Source organism: Colletotrichum fructicola (assembly GCF_000319635.2).
Source record: "Colletotrichum fructicola Nara gc5 chromosome Unknown KSG_Nara_v1_contig07, whole genome shotgun sequence".
NCBI classification, from domain to species: domain Eukaryota; kingdom Fungi; phylum Ascomycota; class Sordariomycetes; order Glomerellales; family Glomerellaceae; genus Colletotrichum; species Colletotrichum fructicola.
In genome coordinates, this window is record NW_027094057.1 from 3,068,203 (window position 1) to 3,091,985 (window position 23,783).

Consider the following 23,783-nt stretch of genomic DNA (forward strand, 5'->3'; position numbering starts at 1 on the left):
GCGCTACCACCGCCAACTCGAACCACCAGAATCTCCTGCTTCCTGCTCGTCGCCCTCTGGTCGCTGCTGCAGGGCAAGCGGTGCACCTCAGCTACTCCTCCCCACCTCCACCCTTACCTTACCACCTGGCCAGCATCACCCTGCCCTCCACTGCCTTATTCGTACCGTACCTTACCTCTTCCCATGGTGCGGTGCCCGTGCTCACCTGCTCGCGCCCGCCTATTCCGCCTATTCGGTGCTGCGCCTGTGCCCGCCCTTCCCGTCCGTGCCCTTTGTCTTTCAGTCGTCGTGCCTTTCCGCCTCTGCGCTGGCCTTGCCTTTGCCTTGCCTCGCCTGTTGTTGCTGCCGCTGCCGCTGCTGCTGCTGCTGCTCTGCTTCACCTCCCGTCTCCGCTGTCGCTAAGACGATCATTTTAGTTTCGGCAGGGGAAGAGAACCATACACTTAGAGTAGCCACGAGACGAAAATTTCCAGACCGGTCCGACTTTCTGGGCCCTACCATCTTTGCCCTCCCTCTTGCGCATTCATGCCGAAGGGCGACGACTCTTTTCCACAACCCGCCATCCACTATCTGCCACAGTCCTCCCCGACGATCCGACCCCATTACACCACAGCAGGATACACCGCGAATTCCCCGAAGAACATCAACAATACCACCACCAAGACCGCGAAAACGAAGACACCGAACTCATATCCCTTCGCTACCCCGGCTGCGAAGACCTCCAACACCACCGCTGCGACACCCGAGAGCCCTGCCTTTGCTTCCCCCGCCGCCGAGTCCGTCAATCCTCTCCAGGGCCCGGGTTCCGGTTCTCAGTCCAGCAACCCTCGCTATCTGCCCGCCTCGCCGCCTCCCTCCACCAACGTCTTCAGCCCCGAGGGACAATGGACAACACCCGATATTAGTCGGTACGGTTTGACGTATAGCGCTACAACTTGCGAAAATCCCTTTGACAACGTCTCAAAGTCTCTCCTTACGCCCACCTCCGATCCGACCTCTCCCACCACATACTCACCCACCGAGGAGCCCTCTCGTCCGCGCCTGACGAGGCCAGCACCCCTACAAGCGAAGCGTCTGTCGGATGAAGAGACTCATCAGATCGACACCCAACCCTCTCCGCTGAAGAAGCCGCGCCGTCTAGCTCCCCCGAGGACCATCGACTTACCTAGGCCTCCCACCGCAGCGGCAATACTGGCTGCACGAAACCAAGGGGTCACGTCCCCTCTGTTCTTTTCCCGCTCCAACACCCGCCGACCCATGCCCACTCGCCCGAACCCTCTACCTCCCTCAGACGCCGCCGCTGTTCTGCTGGCCCGTCTGAGGGAGGAGAACGATGGCGTCCATACTGTCCGTCTGGCCCGCGGCACCGTACATGCTCGTGGCGCTGCTAGGTCTGGTAGCACTCCCGGGAGCAGCAGCTTGTCTTCCTCTGCAGAGGCCACCTTGACCTCGTCGCGAAGCCCAATCAGCCAGTCCACAGGCCCAGGCGTCGCAGAGCTGAGGAATATTGGTGTTGTCGAGCTTCTCGAGCAGGATGAGCGCCCAACCTTCATTATAGACCTGGCAAATCCCGTCAACAACCAAAGGACGGCGCTTCACCTGCTGTATGCTAACGCGGCCCTAAGAGCCTCGGTCGGTGTTTTGGAGTTGCTGTCAGTAGAAGGGGACGACGCCATTAAGAATTCTGAGTATACGCATTTCAAAGCGTGGGCCATGAGTTTCGTAAAAAACCAGGAGTCGTTGGATGTATGCCTTCCATCTCACAACTATGGAGGCATCACGTGGACTTGCTCAACCTTGCGCAAGCGCTATCGATTCGTGAGCGGCAACATGAGTGCTGTGTCAACCGCTCCCGACTCGCCAGCCCCGCTAGCTGAAGAGTCGGCGGTCCTTGAACAACGGCACAAAGGTCCTTCTCCGCAGCCGACAATCTTGCAAATAGAAGAGGAGCCTGACTATTTTGGTGATGCCGTTTCGGATACCCACGATATGAATGACACAACCATGGGCGAGGATTGCATAATGGCGGACGATGGCGGGAGGCATCACACGGACGAATTTACTCAGCAGGTGTTCCAGACAAACATGATGAAGCCCTCTTTCGACTGGACACGCATTCAAATCACCGACGATCTTAGCGACCACATCCGCTTTGCTCGTAACGTCGACTGGGCTTCCACCGCGCTCGGGCCTATCGAGCACTGGAGCTCGGATCTCAGAGCCATGGCTAACATGGTCATGGGCAGCCCTCACCCGGCGGCCATGTACTGGAGCCGAGACAATGTCATCCTCTACAACGAGGCGTACGTGGAGCTCGCCGGCCAGAAACACCCACAGCTCATGGGCATGCGGTACAAGGATGCCTGGGCTGAAATTTGGTCGGAGCTGGAGGGTGTGGTAAGCAACGCTTGGGATAACGGCACATCTATCATGAAGAACGACAACCAGCTCTTCATTATGCGACATGGCTTCTTGGAGGAAACCTTCTTTTCATGGTCAATCATTCCATTGCTGGGAAGCGACGGTCAGATTGTCGGTCTTTACAACCCTGCGTTTGAGAACACCCGCCGCAAGGTCAACGAACGCCGCATGTTGACGTTGAGAGAGGTTGGCGAGAAGACCGCGGCCGCTAAGGATGTCCGGAACTTTTGGCCAAGGGTTCGCGAAGGCCTCGAATTCAATGACTTGGACGTGCCCTTCGCCCTTATTTATTCTGTCAAGGAGGACAACGAGAGCGAGGTGTCTTCAATGCATTCCGGCAGTATAGCACACCCGCCTCTTTTGCAACTTGAAGGCTCCTTGGGTGTTCCTGACGGGCATCCGACAGCCCTCACCCATCTGGATCTCAAGTCCTCAGATGAGGGCTTTGCGCCGTATATGCGTCAGTCTATGACCATGCAGGGTGCGCCCATTGTTCTCTCCCAAGAAGCCGGCAACCTTCCGACCAAGCTGCTCGAGGGCATGGATTGGAGAGGTTTCGGTGACCCATCGAAAACAATTGTCATCTTGCCTGTGCATCCTACAACGGCAGGAGAGTCGGTGGTGGGCTTCATCGTCTTGGGTACTAACCCCCGCAGACCATACGACGACGACTACCAGCTTTTCATTCATCTACTCTCCAGACAGCTGGCGACCTCGATGGCCTCAGTTGTGCTATTCGAAGAGGAAATTAAGCGGGGCCAGAGGGCCGCTCGTCTTGCTGCACTGGATCGCCAAGAGCTGCAGATGGAGCTTTACTTGAGAACCCAAGAGGCGGTGGAAAGCGAGTACAAGTTTAGCCGAATGGCCGAGTTTGCACCAGTTGGCATCTTTATTGCTAATGACAATGGCCATATCAACTTCGCCAATGATATGTGGTGGCAAATATCCAGGCATCCGCGCACTGAAGACAGCGTCAATACATGGATGCAAAGTGTCAGGGAGGAAGACCGTTCAGGTCTTGAACGCTCATGGAAGAAGCTTATCGAAGACAAGGAGGCTGTTACCGTCGAATTCCGATTCAAATGCAGTCGGCAAAACGGACGCAACACCATCGACACATGGGTGTTGATGAGTGCATTCCCGGAGAAGACCGAGCACGGCACCCTCAAGAGCATCTTTGGCTGTATCACCGACATTTCGCCGCAGAAATGGGCCGAGGATTTCCAGAAGCAACGAAGAGAGGAAGCGGTGGAACTCAAGCGACAGCAGGAGAACTTCATCGACATCACCAGTCACGAGATGCGCAACCCCCTTAGTGCGGTGCTTCAGTGCGCAGACGAGATTGTCAACAGCATCACGGAGTTCCGAGGACAACAACCAGACCATAAGGAGCTCGAGGTGTTGTTGGACGGCTGTACGGAGGCTGCCAACACAATCAACCTCTGCGCTAGCCACCAGAAACGCATCGTAGATGATGTTCTGACACTCTCCAAGTTGGACTCTCAACTGTTGTTGGTAACGCCGGTTGACTCACACCCCGTCACGATTGTACGACACGTCATCAAGATGTTCGAGTCGGAGTTGAGCACGCATGACATTCGTCTGGAATTCTCAATTGAGCAGGCATTTTACAAGCATGCTGTTGACTGGGTCAGGTTAGACCCGTCTAGGCTAAGACAAGTCTTGATCAACCTGATGACCAACGCTATCAAGTTCACCCAAGGCCGTGAAAAGCGCGAGATCATCATGAGCATGAGCGCCTCCAAAGATATCCGCGAAGTTACCCAGAAGGGTGTTTCATTCTTCCCCAGCCGTAAGGAGGATGTCAAGGCTCTGACCCAAGAAAAGGATTGGGGCGAGGGAGAAGAAATCAATCTTCACTTTTCGGTCCAGGATACAGGCCCTGGCCTTCGGGAAGACGAGAAGAAGCTCCTGTTCCAGAGGTTCTCGCAAGCCTCACCGCGTACCCACGTGCAGTATGGCGGCTCAGGTCTGGGCTTGTTCATCTCGCGAATGCTTGCTGAATTACAAGGCGGCCAAATCGGCGTCATCTCGGAGAAGGGTATTGGTAGCACTTTTGCATTCTACGTGAAGTGCCGCAAGACGCCCGCACCGAGCGTAGACTCGACAACATTATCGGCTTTGAACCTCGCCAGACCGATCAAAGCACCGACATCTTCGCCATCAACACCCCCTCCCCCGAATTCTCTGCCACGGAGGGCATCCTACCGGAAGCCTGTGCCAGAGGGACCTCCACCTCTGGACGTCTTGATTGTGGAAGACAACATTGTGAACCAGCGAGTTCTCCAGAAGCAATTAAGGAACTGTGGCAACAACACGTATGTTGCGAACCACGGCGGGGAAGCGCTAGATCAACTCAAGAAGTCTCGTTTCTGGTCTGGAAAAGAGGCGGAAGGTTTCGACCTCAGCGTTATTCTGATGGATCTAGAGATGCCGGTCATGGATGGCATGACGTGCGCGAGGCGCATTCGCGAATTGGAGAGGGAAGGAACTCTCATCACTCACATCCCCATCATTGCCGTTACGGCTTACGCGCGGCCTGAGCAAATCGAGAGCGCGAAAGAAGCCGGCATTGTAAGTGAACTTTTCCCGGTACCTCAACTCGGGCTCCACTAACATGTTTACAGGATGACGTGATTTCCAAGCCATTCAGAATACCTGAATTGATACCCAAGATCAATGAGTTGATTGCAAAATACAAGACACTATCTACCACAAAGACTGCCGTCTCAACTGAGGGGCAGAGTTCGGCATACTCAATTAGAGCTTGACACCAGCAAGCCGAGTCGTGTCATCATGAGCATTCAGAGTGCCCGGATACCGGGCCCGAAGCGGGGGTTGGGCTTCCTTTTACATTTCTGGCCGCAGTCTCTATCGCACAGAGAGACTAGCCAGATTGGCGTTCATAGGGGGCATTGGCATCAAAAGACCCTGGAGGATGGGTTGGTTTAATTGGTTATGAGGCTGGCATTTCAGAGACGGAAGCATCCGGAGAATCAAAGATATGGAGTCTGGAGCGGATTGCATACGGATGAGAACGCAATACTGGTATACCGGCGGCGGGTGTTAACCCATTGACAATGAAATATTTCTCGACATATTCATAGTGCGATACGTCCAAAACGTATTGTGTAGATCCTTGTGGGCTATGGTACGTGAGCGTTGTTGGGTTGATGCATCCAGTAATGAACTACCTAAACACGAACCAACATGTTCGAGTTCAGCAACTCTTTTGTCATGATAGACTCTCGGCGTTGGAAAGCCAAGCCAGAATATGATTCCTTTTTATCAATCCTAGTGCCTGATTGGGTAGCTTTACTAGACACGGGGTCGTGATGTTGAAGGCCTCTCCCCCTACGTTCCCCGAGTACTCAGACCCACCCACACCTGCTTACCTAACCGCGAATATTTCTCAAGCTTCAAACCTCACCTCAGTCCAGCAGCAACCACGACGGCCACGCCAAAGCAACGCATCGCGGCCTCGGTCCTCAAAACCTCCAACAATGCACCCCCAGGCCCTGCGATCGGCCGGCGGCCGCATAAGGCCAGACGTCGTTGCCGTCAAATCATACATCCGCACCTTTTCCACCACACAATTGCGCCTCGCCGAGTCCGACTCCTCGAACAACTCCAACGGCAATGGTGCCCCGACGAGAGCACCACTCTCCGGCCGCGAACGATCCCGCAACGCCGCGAGCGAAATCAGCCAGATTCTGAGCAGCGGATCGACCAGAGGAGTGTCCAAACCCGACAACACAACTGCGGCTCAGCCCGCGCGCGTCATCGACGTCAAGACACTGCCGAAGCGCGGCCTCGGCGGTGGCCTGGGCAGCGGCCTGGGCGGCGGTCCGGGCAGCAGCTCAGGCGGTTCCAACTTCGTCAAGCTTCCCACCAGCTTCCGCGGCCGTGGCGGCGGTCTTGGTGCCAGGGGTGGTGGCCGTGGCGGATTCGGCGAAGGCAGAGGCGGTGGATTCCAGCGCGGCCGCGGCGGCTTCGGTCGTGGTGGAGGACGGGGCGGCATGATGAGAGGCCGCGGCGGCCGTGGAGGCCGTGGCGGTCGTGGAGGCCGTGGCGGTCGCGGCAGACGTAATGCGGACGGCGAGGAGGATCGGAGGGAGCCGAAGTCGACCGAAGCAGAGGAATGGCACCGCCCGACGACGGAGGAGGAGCACCTGTACTACCGCAAGCGCGACATCGGGCTGCCGGAGCGCTTCGAGCCCCGCTTGACCGCGGAGAGCCTGCTCGCCTTCACACCGGCGCTGGCGACGGGCGCACCGGCGGACCAGGCGGTGCAGGTGATCGATGCGCTGAGGGAGGTCGGCGGCGGGGCGAAGCCTGCGCCGGGCGTGTGGGCGCTGCCGAGGCACGTGGCGACGGAGCTCGCGTACCGCGGCAACGGGGCGCACTTCTTTGACGATGTGGAGGACAAGAGGGCGTTTGTGGATGCGATCAAGAACACGCCGCAGGAGAAGATGACGACGAACATGAGGGTCGTCAAGAGGTCCCCCGAGCAGCTGGAGGCCGGCGCGGAGAAGGCCGTGAGGGAGTACATCATGGACAAGGTCGTCAAGGGTCAGCATGTGAGGCCCGAGTTTGTGGAGTTGGGGGCGAAGCAGCCGCTGGAGGTCGCGCGGGCGAAGCACCTGCAGAACTCGAGCTACCACGCGATTGAGAGCGGCAAGTTTGACGAGAAGCTTGCGCAGCTTGTCAACCGGGCCAAGGGTGCCGCTAAGCCTGCTGCTGCTGTGGGTGCCAAGGCATGAGTGTGGTGGCATCGAGAGCATTTGTATGATTAAGGACCCCCTCAAAACAAAAAGGAGAAACACGAACGTTGTTGTACATTTAGATACAAAGTCTCTTCTACCTCAACTCTGTGAGGCTCGTGATAAATTCGCTCCCTGATGACAGGACACAAGGAGAAAAAAAGAGGGAAACGTGAACTCTTTTTAACAGTTTTGTATACACACAGGTCATCACATCTACGTGAGCTTTCTGATAGTCTGCTCCTCCACCGCATCGACGCCCTTCATCTCCTTGTCCTGAATCTTCTTCAACTCCGTGTCCGCGCGCCGCTTCAGGTCCGGCACGATGAGCTTGTCCTTGTTCCACTTGGTGTGCAGCTTCTTGCGCTTCTCCGTGACGGCGCGCATCTTCTCGCGCCAAGCCTGCGCGGCGTCCTTCGCCTTGCGCACGACGGCGTCCTTGTTCTGCGGCTCGACCTTGAGGATCAGCTCGAGCTCGTTGTCCGGGTCGCGCTGCGGCTGCTGGTTGAAGTCGGGCGACGCCTGCACGGCGGACATGACGGGCTTGAGGTAGTCCTTCTCGTGCAGCAGGAGAGAAACGGTGCGGCCGCCGGGGCGGGGCACGATCTCGGCGAGCTCGCGGAGGGGGTAGGACTGCGCGGGGTCCTTCTTGTCGGGGTGCACGGCCAGGGCGCCGATGGCGTCCGGGGAGAAGCGGTCGCCTGTCTGCATCTTCTTGAGGATGTCCATGTGGTGCGTGGCGAGGGAGGCGAAGCGGGAGGCGACATCGCCGAAGTCGAGGGGGTCGGCGGGGTCTGGCTTCGGGTGCTTGGAGCCAGAGGGGTCGTCTGGGTCGGCGTCGTGGTCGGGCGCGGCGTGGGATGTGCGGGAGACGACGGCGGGGGAGTCGGCGGTCGGGTAGGAGGGGGGAGATTTCTTCTTCTTCTCGAGGGGAGGGCTGGAGGTGAAGGTGCGGCGGAGGAGGAGGGTTTGGGATGCGATTAGGCGGGGAGCCTGGGTTTGGCTGCGGGTTTGTCTTGGTCAATTGAGTGATTGCTTGGAGATGGAGAGGGTATTTACCTTCGCGAAGCTTGGGCGAGGCCATTGGCGCCGCGGAGGAGCGTGCTGGTGGCTCTGAAGGGGCGCATCTTGGGTGGTGGTGGTGTGGTGTTTTTGGGTGCAGCCGTTTTGAAGCTTGGAGCTTCACAGTTTGAAGCTGGTGTGACGTCGGATTTTGGCTGGGACCCGCCAAGCTTCGGTCAGGTCACCTACCGGCGCTTTTCAGTTAGTCAGCACTTTTTTGCCCATGGGCAGATCATGAACAGGTGGAAGAGTATAAGTCGTAAATACAATTAAGTTAAGGTCATGTTTGTTTGTTTATCAAGTGAATGTTTCGAGTGGTTGTGGCATGGTCACGCTTGGGATGGGGAGAGATCTTGGGTTCTTGAGAAACACTGTGTTTTGATCTATCTACTAGCTACAACCTTCACGTATCCTGGCGTCGCATCGATAAAGTCGGACTGTTCCTCAAGAGGACTGCTCGTCGGAGAAACTGCAGCAGCCCGATGTTTTATAGCCTGGGGTATCATGAGGTTAGTCGTAATCCTCCGCATGCTGGTATAAACATGCTTCGCAGGAACCGTTCCTCCACACGCCTGGCAAGGGATGCTTCGTAGGAACAATCCTCCACACGCCCACTGAGGACGCGCTTCGCAGGATGCTTTCCTCCACGCATTCAAGAAGAATGGGCTTCACATGAAATTAAAGGTTTGGAAGGGGGGACGTACCTTATGATCAGGTCTCCTTGCAAGTGCGGTGCTTGCTGTCAAGGGGACGACCTGTTAGTCGGCATTCTCCACGTGTGTTCCGGCGTAACACGCTTCGCAGAATGTTTTTGGAAGTTTTGGTTCACATACCGTGACATCAGAGCCATTCACAAGCGCTGGGCGGTCTGTTGGAAGGGGGGAACGGTCGGTCGAGACATTCTCCACGTGCATACACACGCTTCGCAGAATGCTTCCGCCGCGGGAGGACATACCTTGAAAGATCTAACCGATGGTTTGATCGGCGAGAATGTCCGAGTCGCCAGCATCGAGGATGACCATGGTGCCGCAGCGGAAGAGACGGCCGCAGGCGGTTCCCATCTCGATATTGGTGCCGTGGAAATGGTGGACGGGCACCTTGGCCAGCATCGCGTAGTCTGTGACCAGTCAGTACATGGAAAGCCTGCCATCACAGAGGCAGGATTTTGCTTACACTCAAGCTCCGACTTGCGAAGGGGAGGGGCGTTGGCGGCGATGAGGACCAGCTTGGCCTTGCCGGTGCGCAGGGCTTTCTTGGTACTGGCGTGGCCGAGGGAGATTTTGCCTGACTTCACTACGAGAGCGAGACGCTGGGCGAGGGTGTCGCTAGCCTTGTTCTTGACGCGAGCCATTTTTGAGAGTTATTGGGGAAGGATATGGAAATTTGAGGGTGAAAATAGAGGTTATTTGTTGTGGTTGGCGGAATAAACTTGAGAATCAGAGTGGGAGGAAGAAATTTTGAGTACCTTTCTTAACTACCCCGCTAGCGTCACGTGGGGGCTGTTAGTACTTCTCAGTTGCAGTTTGCGAAGGGTAGAAAGGTTGAAAACGATACCGCAATATCTTCTTTTCCTTTTCCCGTTCCTGTTTTCCAAAGACATCTTGATTTTATAAATTCTGGGGGAATCTGAAGTTGTTGCATCCGATGGAAGGGGAGACAACGCTACAGGGAGATTTCCATCTTGTCCTCGATGAATCGAGGACGCCTGCGCACCTGCAGACCAAATACGCTGTATGCTTCATCCCAGTGAATAATCATAGAACATAGGGGCTTAGAATTAATCACTTTAGACAACATCGCCAGTTCGCGTGGGAGTTAACACGAAGGTGTGGTACTACAGGTAGGTAGTAAGTTTCGTTGTCAACTCTTTCCTCCACCAAAATTGAAGCTCAACGGGCGACGCCCGATGGTCCCCTCAAGCTCCTCATTCCCCACGTCATTCGAACCAATGTTCATTTGATGTCGCAGGCAATATCTAAACAGATCACGGCTTGGAACTCCAAACGATCAAGAAAGCGTTGATACGCTGGTGCATGTGAGTTTGTTGCTGGTCTGAGACAGCAACAGCTTCCGCGCTCCTTAGCTGCTAAAAATTCCCGATTTAACAATTAACACTGGTCGATTGGCCCAGCGGTTTAAGGCATCTGCTTTACACGCAGAGGATCGCAGGTTCGATCCCTGCATCGATCATCTCGTTTTGCCATTTTGCTCGACATGCACTCGGTCCTAGCACACCGCAGCAAGCATACGCTGGGACGCAGACAACGGAATGCTTCAATTAGATGACTACCTTTATGTTGATGCGCCTGGTGGTTTTTTATGTGGATGCTGCCATCTGACTTTTCAGGAAAACAACCACGAACTGAATGAAATACCACGATAAAAAAGATGAGACCCGAAGTGGATGTTCGGACTGAGTGAACAAACATGAGCAAAGAAATAGCTATGTCATTGGCCATCATGACAATAACACCAGCGCGCAAAGGCCTTAGGAGTATATCCCAGCATGTTGTTATAACATAAGGATATCATTAGGATGATTTCCTTGTTAATTATCTCAATTTCTTGAAAGCCAACTTTTTTTGCACTAGATTTTCTAGTGAGTGTGCGGTACCGACTTGTCGGCAACCCGCCCTTGCAACTCTGGCATCACACTCTGTATCCACCGTAGCTTTTGAGCCTCGGGAACCTCTGCAGTCTTCCTGCACCCCTACTACCCGGTAACAAAACACAGGTCACATTTTCGACGTCTCCTATCATCTTTCAGGTTGCAAAAGGAATTCCAAACACAACGGCTCAACGTTCCTGTATCTGCATTAACCTCTCTACGCGAAGCTATTTTTGGCGCGGGGCGCAACCCGTTTAAGCGCATCTCTCCAACTTTCCGACCAGTCGCGCTTTCCTTGCCCCCAGCACGCGACGTCAGCGGGAATAGCTCTCTTCTTCCCAATAAAAACACCACCCAAACGACTCCATGCCCTCAGAAATGGAGATCGAGGTCGACGACGACCTCTTGCGGACGGTCGCGTCAGGCGGTCACATGGACTAGTAAGCCAATCGCCACTCTCTCCCACCAGATCGACGCGCCATCGCTAACCACGTCGCAAAGCGGTCTATGGCCTGCCATGTCGCAAGACATCATCACGAGGCTAGATAAGGTATGTCCCGATCGCCGACCGACCTCAACTCACTCCCGCCTCCCCTCCCTCAAACCGCCCATCCGAAAACTTCTCTTGGCCTCCCGCAGGGCGCGCTCACACGTTCGCTTTGCGAATGTTCTTCTAGATAGCTCACAATGACTTTCTTATCCCGAATCTGCCACCCCTCCCTCAACACATTAACCCACCAGGCCAACAACAACCGCCACCCCTCGAGCCCGCCGCCGAACCCTCCTCGTCACAGGAAGCAGACAAGGAGAACAGCCGACCGACCGCCCCGGCCCCGGCCGCCGAAAGCGATGCGACCGACGCCGCCGCTGCCACAACGGACCCGGGTTCCCTACCGGCCCAGATCGAGGCCATGCTCATCGAGATCAAGTCCGTCCTCGCCAGCTTCCCAAAGTACCCCCCGCATACGATCCAGCGTCTCGCGGAGCTCGTTATCGAGCCACGCCGCCATTACCGCCACCTGGCCTCCTACCTCCACGCCGTCGACCGAGTTGTTCATGTCACCAGCGGCGCAAACATCTACCCCCTCCCGCCCGCCATCCCCGACGTCTCGGCCATGACGCTCCTCTCCAACGGCGCTCTCGGCAGCAATAATAACAACAACGCAAACGGCTCCTCCTCCCCCCCGGACCCCGCCGCCGCCGTCTCCTGGGGCAACTCGACAAACTCGGTCGCCTCGACCGTCGGCACCGACGAAGCCCTCGGTGGCGCCCTACTAACCCCCATCCCCTGGCTCACGCGGCGGCCCTCCCCGGGCTCCGCCTCGCCCGCCTCCTCCAGCGGCGGCGGCTCCAACAGCGGGCCCGCCGAGATCCGCACCGAGTCCACGGAGACCATCGACGGCCCCAACGGCGTCGGCAGCATCGAGACCGTCAGCGTCAGCGTCAACGGCATTCCGTCCATGGGTGCCACGGGCCACATCAGCACGGCAGGCGGCCCAGCAGCAGGCCCAGCAGGCATAACGCAAGGTGAGTTACTGCGACAGGAGCAGGAGCAGGGCGTCGTTCCAGTCAACCAACTCGCGCGACACACAGAAGAAGCACATCTGCAGGCCGCCGCCCTCCGCGCCGCCGCGGCCGCGGGCGGCTCCTCCTCCCCTGGCAGCGGTGGTGAAAGCGGCGGCGGCAACAGCCCCGAGAAGCAGCAACCTGGCGGTGGTGCTGCGGCTGAAGACGAGAGCGAGGTCCCGCACGCCCGCGGGCCCGAGGAGATTGGCGCCGAGGACCTCGGCCCGCAGAGCGTCACGACGAGCTTCGTCGGCGGCCCGGGCATGGAGATGCAGGGCATCGACGTCGAGGCCGCCGTGGGCCGCAAGGCCGCGTCCAACACGCCCCCGGCGGCTGACGGGGACTCGCAGACGGAGGACGCCTCGTCGGTGACGATGGAGGCGGAATCCACCACTGCCGGCGACGACGCCGCCTCGGAGACGAGCACCGTCACGTCACATTCCAAACGGGATGCAGACGCGGAGCTCGAGGGTCTCGCGAGCAAGAAGATCAAGGAGGGCGATGGGGACGTCGTCACCGCGGGCGAGGATGCTCCCCCGGTGAAGAAGGAAGAAGACGACGACGAGAAGAAGGATGGCGAGGTCAAGGAGGAAGCCGACGCCGAGGTGAAGCCCAAGGAGGAAGACGAGGACGAGGAGATGAAGACTGATGTCAAGGAGGAAGAGGAATCAGAGGCCAAGGTGCCCAAGGTTGAGGACGAGGAGAAGAAGGAGAGAACTGCTCCGCCGCCCGGGATTGAGTAGCGTCTGAATGCTCGCTCTCGTGTATAAGAAGGGGGCCATGATACCATGAACTGTTTTCACCCCGAACCTCTGTTAGTGTGACTGATAATATTCCGACGTGATGGCATTCTCACGAAAAAAGTACGAACGGGACTAAAATCGCACAATTGAGGATGATATCACATGTGATAAAGGTATCTTCGTCAATTGGGCTCATTTTACGCTTATCATACGTCTAACCCTAAGCAAACGTAGTCGTATTGACTACAGTGACCATAAGAAATGACCAGAACGCCATGCTTTTTGTAAACCGTCCTACCCCAATCCGCTGTAAACACCAGAATACGCACATACGCCTTACAATACTCTGGTAATGCTCTCCTTGGTAATAACACTGTTCTGCTTGTCGTCTCTCCTGACGCGGAAGAAACTGTCGCAGAAGTCGCTGCAGCGCATGTGTCGCAAAAACTCCTCGTCGTGGGTGATGACAATGAGCTGGAAGTTGCTCTGTGCTTGGCGGGCCTTAATGATGGCATGAAGACTCTCGGCGAGACTCTTGATGTTGTCCTTGTCGAGGTTGGTCGTCGGCTCGTCGAGGGCAATGAGGCCGCAGTTGACACCAAAACTCTCTGCGAGAGCTAGGCGAATGATGATACTGGCCAACACCTTCTGTCCAGCGGAGCAGCGGCCACGCATGTCCATCTCCGTGTCCTGCTTGACCATGCAAACCCGATAGTTGTACGAGCGACGGCCAGTAGATGCGTTCTCGTTGTCCGAACGAATCAGGATGGTGTCAATGTCGGTACCTTGGTAGGTACTCTGCCACAGCTCGCCGGCGATACGGTTCACCTCCTCCATCTTGAGACTGTGATACTGCATGATTGCTTTGTCCAGGGCAGCACTATAACGACCCAGATCTTCAATAGCAGCCTTGGTGGTCTCGACTTTGATGTGCGACTCGCGGAACTTCTTCGCCGCGTCCTTGTATTCCTGGTTCCACTCTTCCAGCACTCGCTCCAGCTCTTTGTCCTTAGTCGTCATTTGCCCCATGACAGAGCCGCGTTCGGCAACGAGTCGGCTGTGACGATTCTCCAACTGCTTGGCTTCAGCAGCCAATGTCCTGTAATCCTCGTCGGCATCACGGGCCTCGAGGTCCTGAATGTCACGTCGAAGAACCTCAAGCTGCTGAAGATTCTGGCGGTACTTGATATTGTTGCTAATGTTCTGCTTCTTCCGGTCGCCATTGTCAATGTCTTGCTTGAGCTTATTAGTCCGCACCGTCAAGTCCGAAATCTCCTTGTCCAATCCAGCGATGGATTTCTCGAGAGCGGCAATGGCGCGCTCGTTGGACGCAAGGTTGGACGGGCCGCCTCGGTCGATGTAGTCCTGAATGTCGCACTCGACCATCTTTAGTTCCGTAACGGAGTTGGCAACCTTGTCGCGCTCCTCCACAATGCCCTGCTCCTTGGTACGACCTTTCTGCAGAGTATCGTTTCGCACTGATCTCGCCTCGGTAATCTCAGGCTCGATCTTCTCCAAATCCTCGTCTGCCTTGCTGATCAGTTCTCTCTGGTGAGTTTGGTCATCCTTCAAGGTCTGAATCTGGTTCTGGAAGTCCTTCTTGCGCTCAAGCTGGTTGAGGGCCTTGCTCAGCTTGTTCCTCAGCTCACTCTTCTCCAGCTCCAGAGCGTTGAGCTGATCCTTCATACGTTGACGCTCAGTCGAAGTCTTTAAAATCTTGTTCTTCAACGACCTGATCTGCTCGTTGCACGTTGCCTGGAGTTCGTGGATCTCGTCAGCACTTCGGCTAGCAACGCTCGACGATTGCTGAGACATGATTCTGTCAACCTGAGACTCCGAGTCCTTGATGTCCTTGAGAGCTTGGGTGATGTTAATGACAGTCTTGTTCAGGGACTCAACGTCGTTCAACTTCTCTTCCTCGGCGCTGGCGATGGCATCGTGCTCCTCTAGTTGCCTTTCCAGAGCCTCGCATTCAGCTTCCAGCGAGGAGCACTCCTCCTTAACGCCAGGAATCTCGGCCATCAGTCGCTGATATGTTTCGTACTGCGGCTTGACTTTGCGCAGCGAGTTGAGAAGGTTTGTGGAGTTGGCGAGATCCTCCTCTGCCTTCTCCTTCTTGTTAGGGTCGAGGAACTTGACAAGCTTGTCGGAGAACCTTGACTTGGCAACATTCTGCTTATCATCGAACCCACGATCGCAGAGTCGACATTTGTTCTTATCCTGCAAGGTCTTTTGGCAACCACGGTAGTAGTCGGCCAAAGCATCCAAAAGGCTGATGTCGGTTTGGTAGGTTTCCACATCCTCCTCGTGGAGCTTGTACTCCTCTTCGTAGTCCTCGATGGTGGCACCGTCCCGAACTGACTTCAAAGCATTGACCACAGTCTCCTGGCAGCGCGACGCCTCGGCTGTCTTTTTCTGACCGGTCTCCTTGGCACTCTTGAGACGGTAGTCTACTTTTTGATGTTTGTCTCTTGCCGACTCACGCTTTTGACGAGCTTCTGCAAGCACCTTGTTCTGGCTCTTGATGACATCGTGGTATTGCGATTCGAGCGTCTCTGTCTGCCAAGCAGTGCCAACATGCGTGTCCAGCTTGGACTTCCACGTGTTTGTCAGAGTATCCAACTTGCGCTTACGGTCCGATAACTCCTTCTTGCGCAGATCCAGCTGTGCACGCTCGGATGCGAGTCTTGTGCACTCCATCAGCTCACGTCCTAGCTTCTCGTTCTCGCTCTCGAGCTGCCACAGCTTCTCGTTGTCTTGCTGAAGCTGCGCGTCGAAATCAGCAGCAGCCAATGACTCGTTGGCTTTCTTCAACCTGCTCTCGACATCCTCGAACTGGCTGTCCAAGATGGCTTTGGCGCCCTCGTCAATGTCCAAGCGGTTGATGTCCATCTGCAAGACGTTGACACGCTTCTCAATCGCACCCAATCGTTGCTTGGCAAATACTCGGTTCTGGGTCATAGTTGCCTTGCGGCCCTCGAGCTCGGTGATGACGTTCGTGGCCTGGTCCAGCTCGCGGGCGTTCTCCTTCTGTACGCGCTCCAAGTCGCGCTTCTTGTCTGCCAAAAGTTTCTGGATGCGCTCGTTGAAGGTCTTGATCTGGCTGTCCTTCAGGTCACCGTCGTAGCCCCGGAACCCGTGCATTTCCGCGGCCTGTCGGACCAGCTCCATGCGGGACTGAAGTTGACGCTCGTACTTGTCCTTGTCGGATTGATGCTTTCCCTGCTCCGCCAACTTCAGAGACAGCTCCTTGCGAGAGCTGGTCATGTCCCTTTGAAGCTCGTTATATTGGGTCTTATTTTCGTCCGCTTCCTCCTGGTATCGTGACATGCGCTCTTCGTACTGTTCAAGCGCGTTCTTGAGGTACTCGTCGTCCTCTGAGAGTTCCTCCAGGGTCATCTTGAGATCGGAAATGGCGCCCTCGCGGTAGGTGAGCTGATCCCGCTTGAACTTGAGATCGTTGACGATGCGGAGGAAACTGTTTGCTTGTTCGTGCTTCTCGCGAATCTGCTCTTGTAGGTCCTCCATCTCAGCCGACATTGTCTTGCACTTCGCTCTGGCTGCTTCAATCTCGGCCTCTAGCTCAGTAGCCCGCTTCTCAGCTCGGTCGCCTTTCTCCTTATTGATCCTGTCCTGCTCTTCAAAGATCTTGAGTTTGGACAGCTCCTCACCCTGCTTTTTCCTGAGGAGCTTCAGGTTGTCGACAGCCTTGGTGTATCGCATCGCCTCGAAAATCTGGTCGAACTGTTTCTTTAGCGCGGCAGGTTCGCTCATGGGCCAGAGGGACTCGTCCTGGTGGCAGAAGATGACGTAGTCGAGGATGGCTCGGGAGACACCAAGCTCTCTCGGAATCCATTCGTCCATCTGCGCCACTCTGCTGGAAGTGACTGTGCGCTCGCCATTGTTATTGCAGGCCAAGGAACCCTCGAGGGTCTTGAGTGATCGCGTAGTTTTCTTGACGGTCAATTGAAGACTGCGAGTAGCAACGAACTTGAGGCCGCTAGTCGATGTGAAGGCGAGCTTGACCTGGGCTAGGACTTCCTTTTCTCCGCACAACTACAAACTGTCAGCTTGAGAAGGTTGGAGAGTTCTGGGTGGGTGGGTGCGTACCTTAGGGTCATGGACAAAAGCACCTCCTTTGCTGTTGGGTGGCTGCTCGCCGGTGGTGGCATACTTGAGGCACTCGATGATGGTCGTCTTTCCGGAGCCGTTGTATCCAACGATGAGAGTCAGAGGTGTGTAGAATGATATGGTTTCACGGCTGCCGCCGAAGGAGCGGATGCCCTGGACGGACAACTTATCGATCTTGGACATCGCGGGCAGTGCCTCGGAAGGCCGTTGGCCCGATTCGGATGATACTTTGGTAAAAAGAACAATGTGAAGTTGAAGAAGGGTAAAGTAGATCAAGATCGAGGCGGATATGGGAAGAAGTTTATTTCGTGCTTGGAGGGGTGCACGGGATATAGTCGTTCGAGGTTGCCTTGGAGCAGGCTGCCATCGGCTTCTCGACGCGCAGCAGGCACGCACGCGTCGGGAACCTGGAAGGAGTGCACCATTATGATCGTGGTCTGATTAGATAAGATATGGCTAGGTGTCAGATAAGACAACGATAAGACTCGGATCCCAATCCCTCCATCTTGACTTTTTTTTTTTTTTTTTTTTCTGCCAATGGTCGGGCTAGCTTACCTGGTAGACAGACCTAAGTAGGTAGGTAGCTAAGCTGGGCATAAAGAAGGTAAAATAACAGACATCCTGTGTTTCGTGTGCTAGAGCGACTACTTTTTCTGTGTGCTCGCTATCGTCGTTACCGTTGTAGCCGCTATCATAGTTGCTATCATCGTCGTCCCTCGTCGTCGTCCTCATCAAAGTCAAGTACACAGCAAATGTAGTCGCGTAGGCAGAGGAAAATTAGTTGGTCTCCAACTAAAAAGGCAAACAGCGGCAAGCAGTGACTCTAAACAATGGCAAAGTAATAACAGGCGATGGCGACGACGTTGATCATACCTTAGCTTAGGCAATCAAGTAGGTCGTTTCCGACTTGCCCGGGCATGCTTGCACTGCACGGCGGTTCGGGTACATAAGGTCGCCAATTAAGGTCACTAACACTCATTTGCCTGCATGCATGACAGCAAGCAACGAGCTGTCAGACTCGAAGCTTCAAGATTTGGTTTGCTTTGTAAGTAAGGTAGCTCGAGATTAAGAAGAACGCACACGTTGCTCAAAGGTAAAAGGATACCCACTGCCTTACATGGTGGATTGCATCATCTGACAAGCCAACCAACAGTCTTCCCTTACTTCGGACCAGACCACCACCACCACCACAACCACCTCGGTTCAACGTGGCAGTCAAACACCTCTCTTCATACAGTTGTCGCGTTCGACAACTGCACTCTATTTATTCATACCGACCCAAGTGAGCACGTAAGTGTGGTACCTTAGTGATGCACGACCCGAATACGTGATGCTGGGTACGGTGTTTCCAGAAGGCCGAGAAGGATCCACGGAAGTTGGCAATAATGCCTAACCGATTAAGGCAAAGCATCCAGCGCGGGCTCTAGCGGCAAAGCAGATCCACCGCGACCCAATTTGATGCCTCACGCAGCCAAACAGCAGCGGCGATGGTTTCTTGGACCGCCGTGATGCCGGGGCGTTTGCTCCGGACAGTGGCTCCGCAGGCGTCAGCCACAGGGGATGATCGCTGCGTAGAGCCCCTGGAATCTGAGCTCTGGAACCATTGCAATGGACAGCTGGACCGTGCAGTTCCCCAAGGCATGGGCAAGGCATGGAGACATGACGTGCCAGTGTAAGGGAGAGCACGCACCGTAGCAGGTGCTGGACGGCCCATTGGTGCGCTGGAAACTGCCCAATCCAGGGCGATTAGCAGCCCAGTTATCCCTCCTACAGCGGTGGCAGAGGTGCATTGTTAGTGGGAAGGCGATTGCGTAGGAGGTGCTCTTGGGCGGGGTGGAGGGGTTGTTTTTGCAGAATTCCATGTCCCGGACGCTCAAAATTGCCATATGCTCCATTTCCATTTTGCAGTTTCCCATGTTTTTTTTTCTCCCGTCCCCGTCCCCTTCCTTTTCGCAGGCATCCCACGCCGCTCCTCCAGCTCCCTTCCACGTCTTTACCCTGCTTGCCTGCACCTATCATGCCTGTGCCTGTGCCTGTGCCTGTGCCTGTGCCTGTACCTGTACCTGTGCCTGCCCACCACACCTATCTAGTTTTTTTGGTGACGACGTGACTTGGTTTCCCTCACCTTCCCTACCGGCCATTTTCACAAATTGTTTCCTCTGCCCCTCGTCTTCCCATTTCTTGTCTTTTCCCTCTCCCCTCTCTCTGCACACCTCCCTCTCCATTCCTGGTCCCCTTTCGTTCCCTCCCCTCGCTTCTTGCATCAACCCCGACAGTCTGCATCCTGCCCGCATCTCGCGCAGTGTCTCTGGCTTGCCGGCCAAGCTCGCGGTGATCCGACCTCGACGACCCTGACTGCACACGCCCCCCCGTGTCACCAAGCAAGTCAGCCCCGACAGACAGGACGAGACAACCTTACCTAGCTCCCAGCTGAGTTGTGTGGAATCCAGCCGACAAGACCTGCCTGCCCTGTCGCTGCTACCTCACTGGCCTTATCCGGTTGCTGCTATCTCTCTGCCTTACAACTGCTACCGCTACCGCTGCCCAAGTCTCGCATCGCTCCGCACCACACCAAGCCAGACTCTCAATCGGACTGGACTGGCTTCTCTCTCTTTCTCACTCACGCACTCTGTGCTAGTGGTCACCCAATACCCGCCCTTTATTAATGACTACAAGCCCCCATCCTCTGGAAATCTCTCGCACAGAAATCACCCTTCGATCAACCCTGGTCTTGGCGTCGCCCTCGTTGTCGTTGTTTTACGTCGCTTTAATGCTGCAGCAACCTCGCATCCTGGCGAAATTCTTCAACACCGGTCGCTATTCTGTTCCTGCCGCTGCGAATAGACCGTTCTGGACCAAAGAAAAAGAGATATGAAGGGCTGAGAAGTGCTCCCGTCGACGCACAACGCCCCATATCCCGTCCCGTATCCGTACCTTGGTCCTAGCTGTTTCTAGGCTCTGTCGGAGTCGAGGCCCTGCTCCGAAACTCACTCGTGCTTGCGAGCTGCTCGAGCCCAGCCCGAACCGATAGTCAACGTCCACGGCAAGCAGATAGGCATAGTCGCTTTCACCAGCCGTCGTCGCAAGAGCTGTCGCTGGTGCTCGTGCAGCTTACTGGGCCCTGCTGTTGCAGCTGCGTTGCTTGCTGCTTCTGTCGCGCTGCAGTGCGCATGGTGCGGTTCCAATCGAACACCCTACCGACGGATACCTCGCAGCACTGGAACTGATAGCCAGCATCGATACCTTATCGCGGTTTGAGTTGCCTGCCAACAGTCCACCAGGAGGCCCAGGCCTAGATCTATCTGGACTCGCACCTCAGCGCCGTGCCGCCGCCGCCGCCGCCGTGACCACTACGAAGACGTCAATCTCAGTGGTCAATCGCCCCCCGGCGCACCATCCGAGTCGCTGCACAAACCGCCAAATGCCTTTGTTAGAAGCCGTCTGTGCCAGCATCAGTATTGGAACAATACCACCACAATCATGTCTCACGGACCACCTCAACCGCCCCCAGCCAATATGTTTGGCTTCGGGCCCCAAGACTTCTCTGCCTTTGATGCTGTTAGTTGCTCCCCCGCCCGCTCCTCCTCCTCCTCTTGCTCCTCACAGCCTGATGCACATGGGACCTCACCGAACCAGCCCTTCCACCACTCTCGCTTACCTCTCCTCTTCCTTCACCTGACCCGCCGACCCCCGGCGCATTCCCTTTGAACCCCATCAAATGGCTACTTACCGCTCCCCAAGCCGTGCTGACGCAATGCAGATGGCCGAAGCCGACCCCAACATGATGTCTACTCTCCTAGACTCAACAATATATGGGAACTTCGATGCCATGTCCATGAACGTCGACAACCCCGGCGACGACAACGGAATGTCCAACTTCTTCGTTAATACCCCCATGCCCGACGGCCTGACCGACGATCCCTCCGGCATGAACACCAGCTATTCGAAAAATGGCGACGACGCATCCAGCGTTGTCGGAGGAGGGCCTCCGCCCGTTGGCGGCTTCAATTCTCAAGCTATGCAACAAGCGGGAAGCAGCACCCTGACCGAGTTCACGAAGCGACGAGGCTGGCCTGCCAAGGTCATCGAAGAGCTCAAAGATTTTCTTCAGATTCTCGACGCCAATGGTCGCATACGATATGTCTCCCCTAGTATTCTTAACTTAACCGGATACACCTCCGAGGAGATCATCGACACCTTCCTCAAGGATCTCGTACACCCAGACGACGTAGGCGTGTTTGTCGCCGAGCTGAACGAGTCGATTGCCTCAGGGAACCCTCTGCGCCTCTTCTTTAGGTTCAAGAAGAAGGATGGTAAATACGCCATCTTCGAGTCAGTCGGTCATGCCCATATCGCCGCCGCCAAGTTCGCCCCCAACCCGCACAACCAATCGCCCTTCTGTCAGGCCGTGTTTATGATGTCGCGCCTGTACCCCACAAAAAATGCAGGCCTGCTAGACACGTTCCTCGAGCACAAGATGGAGAACGAGAGGCTGAGAAGGCGCATTGCTGAGCTTCGCAGGGAGGAAGAGATGGAAAATGAAGAGTCGCAGAGGATATGGCAGCAGAGTCAGGAAGGCAGATCAGACGTAACTCCCTCAGAAACCACCATGACCACCTCCGCCCCGAGCGTATCGCGTAACGATAGCTCCAATGACCGTACTTCAGCACTAAACGTCGCGCTCACCCGGGAAGCTTTGGAGGGTGTCGCAGGAAGTCGTCCAGACTCACTGAAGGATAAGATGGCTCGTTACGAGGGTGGTGCCTCGCATACCGATACCATCGAGATGTTGACAGGGTTGAGATATATCGAGGGGGAGAGAAGTCGTGGCATCACGACAGGAAATGCAAGCCCAACATTGATCAAAGGCGATGCCGGAATTGCTATTCCTTTGGACCGGGATCCTCGGACAGGCGACAAAAAGAAGAAGCTTAAGACTTCGGAGGAATACGTCTGCACGGACTGCGGTAGGCTTCATTCTAACCAAACGACAATAGTTGTGTTCATTCTGACGATGTCAAACAGGTACCCTCGATTCACCCGAATGGCGTAAAGGCCCGAGTGGCCCCAAGACGCTATGCAACGCTTGCGGGCTTAGATGGGCTAAGAAGGAGAAGAAGAACCGCCATGGCGGCAGCAATAATGCAGCGGGTTCACTGGCAGTCGAGCACTCCACGGGGGCTCACAGTTAAAATTAGTTAATGGGTCGACGCTGCCGCATCTATCGACATGTGCCCCCGGAGAGAGGGAGGCGGAGGAACTTCATGATGTCCACCGGCGTTGGCGTCTGGAAGAGGGCACGGCGCAGCTATGACTATGACGAAAATACGGCCGTCCGTTTTGTTTTGAGCCTTTTTTTGCAGCAACCGAGATACCTAAACACGACACCAGGTCATGGGACAAGGAGCGCGAGATTTCAGATGGGCAGTCTCAACAGCGAATTTCAAGCCATGTTGCTTTCAATTACCAGCCGCCCGCCAAGCCTGATGCTGCTGCTGGCATCGAATTTTGTCGGCTTGGCGTGCCCTCGCGGGCTAATTGTCTATTTTGAGGCGGTTCGACTGGCGGTCAGCCAAGACCCTGGCCAGACAGGACGGACTGCAGAAAAAGTGATCTAAATGGAGCCTCTCAGATGAGGGGCTTCCAACGATGCGTCCCGTTGGTCACGGCGGCTGTGAGCATGCCCACTGTCTACCACTGAGTGAGTAAGCCCAGTCATGGACGACGTCGGCCTTTTGTCGAACATGACAGTGTATGGTGCCTTGAGAGGCACTTTTGACCACCACTATCGACACATTTGTGCTGCTCATAGACGTCTACAGGAAGGCCGGTAGGTTCCTGAAACAACTCGTTTGCGCTGAGCCCTGAATACTGCTGAACAGGCTCCGACCTTGCATCCAGGACAAATCAGGCCATCCCAGCACGGAAGCCATGATTGGACGGGACGAGCATGCACCTGCGGATGCGACCATGGTGGTTGATCTTGAATGGGGCGGGTGGGACTCCGTAGCACAGGCACATCAGACGTGGAGGGGGCCAGGCACACGCAGTGCTGGTCATCAGTCAACCCACGAAGCCGGACGGGAGACGACGTTTGTATCGGAGGCGCGAGCTGTTGAACCAGTCTTTACGCCAGGTCTGCTGCGTCACTGGTATCAATCTTCACGAAACGGGGCGCGCTAGGCATGGCAGCTGAGAAACGCATGTTGCTCCCCTCTATGGCTGCAACGCGCATCAGCCATTGGCTCGTTGGATATTCCTCGTCGCAGCTGCTGGTGTGCATGGCCAACTCAGGGTGTCCTGAGACAATTGATCGCCCGTATGTCCTGCGGAGACGTGGCTGGCCTTCTAGCTACAAGAGCTTGCAACCCAGGCACATGTAAATCCCTCTTCTCTTCCTAACAAGAACATATACTGCTTCATATCTTTGCATCTTCGCAACCACATATCACGTATCATACATAACAA

General features: G+C 55.7%; 8 protein-coding genes across 8 annotated transcripts; 5 read left to right on the top strand and 3 right to left on the bottom strand.

The window, feature by feature from the left end:
- Window positions 1–525: 525 nt before the first annotated feature.
- dhkK-1 (Hybrid signal transduction histidine kinase K) lies at window positions 526–5,213 on the top strand (the record flags this gene model as incomplete). Its single annotated transcript, XM_032030329.1, has 2 exons — window positions 526–5,016; window positions 5,070–5,213. The coding sequence occupies 2 exons, from the start codon at window positions 526–528 to the stop codon at window positions 5,211–5,213; spliced, it is 4,635 nt and encodes a 1,544-aa protein (XP_031890172.1).
- A 732-nt stretch (window positions 5,214–5,945) lies between these two features.
- Window positions 5,946–7,205, top strand: CGGC5_v012554 (uncharacterized protein; the record flags this gene model as incomplete). Its single annotated transcript, XM_032030328.1, has 1 exon — window positions 5,946–7,205. The coding sequence occupies one exon, from the start codon at window positions 5,946–5,948 to the stop codon at window positions 7,203–7,205; it is 1,260 nt and encodes a 419-aa protein (XP_031890173.1).
- Window positions 7,206–7,421: 216 nt separating this feature from the next.
- On the bottom strand, window positions 7,422–8,332 carry CGGC5_v012555 (uncharacterized protein; the record flags this gene model as incomplete). Its single annotated transcript, XM_032030327.1, has 2 exons — window positions 7,422–8,208; window positions 8,265–8,332. 2 exons carry the CDS (start codon window positions 8,330–8,332, stop codon window positions 7,422–7,424), a joined length of 855 nt encoding a protein of 284 aa, XP_031890011.1.
- Window positions 8,333–8,754: 422 nt separating this feature from the next.
- On the bottom strand, window positions 8,755–9,618 carry CGGC5_v012556 (60S ribosomal eL30 domain-containing protein; the record flags this gene model as incomplete). Its single annotated transcript, XM_032030326.1, has 5 exons — window positions 8,755–8,761; window positions 8,972–9,006; window positions 9,101–9,135; window positions 9,238–9,384; window positions 9,441–9,618. 5 exons carry the CDS (start codon window positions 9,616–9,618, stop codon window positions 8,755–8,757), a joined length of 402 nt encoding a protein of 133 aa, XP_031890116.1.
- Window positions 9,619–9,911: 293 nt separating this feature from the next.
- CGGC5_v012557 (uncharacterized protein) lies at window positions 9,912–10,323 on the top strand (the record flags this gene model as incomplete). The annotated part of the gene is made up of 3 exons (XM_066152713.1): window positions 9,912–9,998; window positions 10,058–10,107; window positions 10,236–10,323. 3 exons carry the CDS (start codon window positions 9,912–9,914, stop codon window positions 10,321–10,323), a joined length of 225 nt encoding a protein of 74 aa, XP_066007980.1.
- A 930-nt stretch (window positions 10,324–11,253) lies between these two features.
- Window positions 11,254–13,184, top strand: CGGC5_v012558 (uncharacterized protein; the record flags this gene model as incomplete). Its single annotated transcript, XM_032030325.2, has 4 exons — window positions 11,254–11,315; window positions 11,377–11,425; window positions 11,553–12,402; window positions 12,469–13,184. 4 exons carry the CDS (start codon window positions 11,254–11,256, stop codon window positions 13,182–13,184), a joined length of 1,677 nt encoding a protein of 558 aa, XP_031890009.2.
- Window positions 13,185–13,520: 336 nt separating this feature from the next.
- On the bottom strand, window positions 13,521–17,498 carry rad50 (DNA repair protein rad50; the record flags this gene model as incomplete). Its single annotated transcript, XM_032030324.1, has 2 exons — window positions 13,521–17,240; window positions 17,295–17,498. The coding sequence occupies 2 exons, from the start codon at window positions 17,496–17,498 to the stop codon at window positions 13,521–13,523; spliced, it is 3,924 nt and encodes a 1,307-aa protein (XP_031890010.1).
- A 3,333-nt stretch (window positions 17,499–20,831) lies between these two features.
- CGPB (Cutinase gene palindrome-binding protein) lies at window positions 20,832–22,507 on the top strand (the record flags this gene model as incomplete). Its single annotated transcript, XM_032030323.1, has 3 exons — window positions 20,832–20,873; window positions 21,076–22,282; window positions 22,341–22,507. The coding sequence occupies 3 exons, from the start codon at window positions 20,832–20,834 to the stop codon at window positions 22,505–22,507; spliced, it is 1,416 nt and encodes a 471-aa protein (XP_031890119.1).
- Between the last annotated feature and the right edge of the window lie 1,276 nt (window positions 22,508–23,783).